A 2,733-nucleotide genomic window follows, 5' to 3' on the forward strand; every position below is an offset into this window, starting at 1 on the left:
CATTGAGTGGTGCCCAAAGATGTTTTACTTTAGTAAAACCTAGATACGCTGATGCCTATACTGATGCATGGCAGTGAACGTAACCGTTCCGGCTGAAATTCAGAAATGACGTCATTTGTTCTGGTGCTGCCACTTCCGGGTAACGCGGGAGAAGAACATGCCTTTTGCAAACAAAATGGCCGACAATTCCCGGCCCCTTTCATCATCATCATCATCTTCCGATACTGTGCAGAAACCTCCGCTGGAGTATACTCGCACATTAGTTGTGGTGCATTCAAGTAAGTGCAGACAAAGAGTGCTGATCCTATATACAAGGTGAATGTGCAGCTTAAAAAGATGACTGAAAAGTGGACTGGTTAGGTGAAGGAGACGCCACACACTCTGGACTTGAAGACGTCTAGGGTTGGCGACTCAACAACTTCCTGGGGCAAGGCATTCCACTGACGGATAGTGTCGGGGAAGAAAGAGCCTTGCAGTAAAGCTGTGCGGGAGAATGGAACATGGAATCTCTGAGAGTTGCCCCTGGTGGTGGTGTTTGAGGGTATCAGCTGGCTGTCAGGAATGTCAATGAGATGGTTGACGATTCGGTACATCATGGTGGCTTTGGAGATTGCTCTTCGTTGTTGTAGAGATTCCCATCCGAGGTCATTCAGCATGGATGTAACACTGCTTTCTCGGGAGTAGTCGTTCATGATGTACCTGGCAGCGCTGCGTTGCACAGACTCAACCTTGGTGATATTTCTCTTGGTGGTAGGATTCCATACGCAGCTGGCATACTCAACAACTGGTCTGACAAATGTATTGTAGCAACGGGTCTTGACGTCACGGGGACAGCAGCTCAAGTTGCGTCGTAGGAAACCAAGGGATTTCATGCCTTTCTTGCTGGTGCAGTCTGCTTGTCTGTTCCAGGATAAGTTGTCAGTGAATTCAACACCCAGACAACCAGAGGATGAAGTGTCATATTTTTCAACAAACTCCTCCATCATCTTGTTACCTTCATGATGAATTATATCCATGTCTGCCTTGTTCCATAAATAAATCTTCCTCCGCACAGGTTTGCGGCGCTTGGGTTTTAATATCTGTGTCAACAAAAACAATCTCGTGATCACTTATGCCTGGGATTGGTAGGCACTTGTTGACACACGATGGGCGATTTGTCAGGAAGAGGTCCAAAGTGTTGTCCAGTCTGGTGGGAAAGGTAACAATTTGGTCAAGGCCAGACTCCGTCATTGTAGTAATCATGTTGTTGTTAATTGCTTGTGTATACTGGTGTCCTACAATAGTTAAACTAGACCACTCAATGTCAGGCAAGTTCAGATCTCCTCCTATCCACACTATAGATTTTTTGTTGCTATTGACAACTTTCTGCATACAGTTACATAGGCAGGTCATGTAGCTCTCGTTGTTATCAGTGGGGCGGTAGACAGCGCCGACAATGAGGGATTCACTTTTGTTTATTCTGTTCTGTTTGATATTCAGGTCAATCTGAACAAAGATGGCTTCACAGTCATCAGCTGTGAGCAAAAGTTTACCATCTAAACCAGGGCCAACACCTATGGCAACTCCGCCACAGCTGTCTGATCGGTCCCTCCTGTACACCTCATAATCTAATTCAGGGGGGAAGATTTCATGATTGGCGATGTTTGGATTCAGCCAAGTCTCTGTCAGAATAACAATTCCTGGTTTGGCGGTGTGTAAGATGTTCCAGAATTCAACAAGTTTGCTTCTAATACTACGGCAGTTGATAACAAGGACACCAAGATTTGCAGGTGGGTTGGAACTGGTAGCTTTAGTTGGTGGATTGGGCTCATTCGGGGATGAACAAGCAGCGGGCAAGCCAATTGGGCTAGTAATACTGCATCCGCCATCAGAGTTTTCCTGCGATTCATTAATTGATGTTGAAAGTGACGTATCAGAGTTTGTAATTATTGACTCGAAGAAGCTTGATGTAAACTTAGGAATACCACAGGTAGGACATTGCCAACTTGCACTGGTGGTACACAGGTAATTAAATACATGTGAACTAATGTGGACACAATTCTTGTGGAACCAAACTTCACAGTCATCACATGCAACTGCGGGCGTTTTCCAGCGAACAGCACGGTCACATACACCGCATGGGTACTTGGGTTTATAAGGCATATTACAGATCCATGTGGAGGGGTATCATACAATTTTAAGCTAAAAATGATGATAAATAGTAACCATCATCCACAAAATCAAGATGGCTGCCACTTGGCGGCAAAAACCAAAGTCATGGATAATCACTGAACAGTCACCAATATAAAAACGTGAGAGGTGGCATACAGCTGTATGAAATGCAAACAATATGTCTGAAGATTGAAGGTGGATGGTAAAACTAGAACTCAGATTTCTACTTGCGTGTCTGCTGATCAGCATCACCAGTGTAGGTAAGCTTAAAGGCCTACTACTGTAGTAAGAATGATGAAGTCTTCCGAATTCGGATCCTGCATTCAACACAGAGTGAAGAAGCTTAAGAAGTCTCAAGATCCAGCACAACAAAGAAACAGATTTTCAACAAATATCAATCCAGGTGATAAAGGAGATACGTTGAGGTGAGTAGATGGCTCCAGAAAACTAAACAAAGTGAAATTTGCTGGTAAAAATCAGAGAGGTCAGGAGACCATGTCTACATTACATGAATGCACAACAACAGACCAGCGAAAATACAGCTTATTTAGCCGATGTGAACATGGGGTCATCACCAGAAAT

At 44.2% G+C, this 2,733-nt stretch overlaps 1 protein-coding gene across 1 annotated transcript; it reads right to left on the minus strand.

Moving 5' to 3' along the window:
• Window positions 1-356: 356 nt before the first annotated feature.
• On the minus strand, window positions 357-986 carry LOC140144975 (uncharacterized). Its single transcript, XM_072166767.1, has one exon. It carries the CDS (start codon window positions 984-986, stop codon window positions 357-359), a length of 630 nt encoding a protein of 209 aa, XP_072022868.1.
• Window positions 987-2,733: the final 1,747 nt, after the last annotated feature.

Source organism: Amphiura filiformis, unplaced genomic scaffold (genome assembly GCF_039555335.1).
Source record: "Amphiura filiformis unplaced genomic scaffold, Afil_fr2py scaffold_107, whole genome shotgun sequence".
Taxonomy (NCBI): domain Eukaryota; kingdom Metazoa; phylum Echinodermata; class Ophiuroidea; order Amphilepidida; family Amphiuridae; genus Amphiura; species Amphiura filiformis.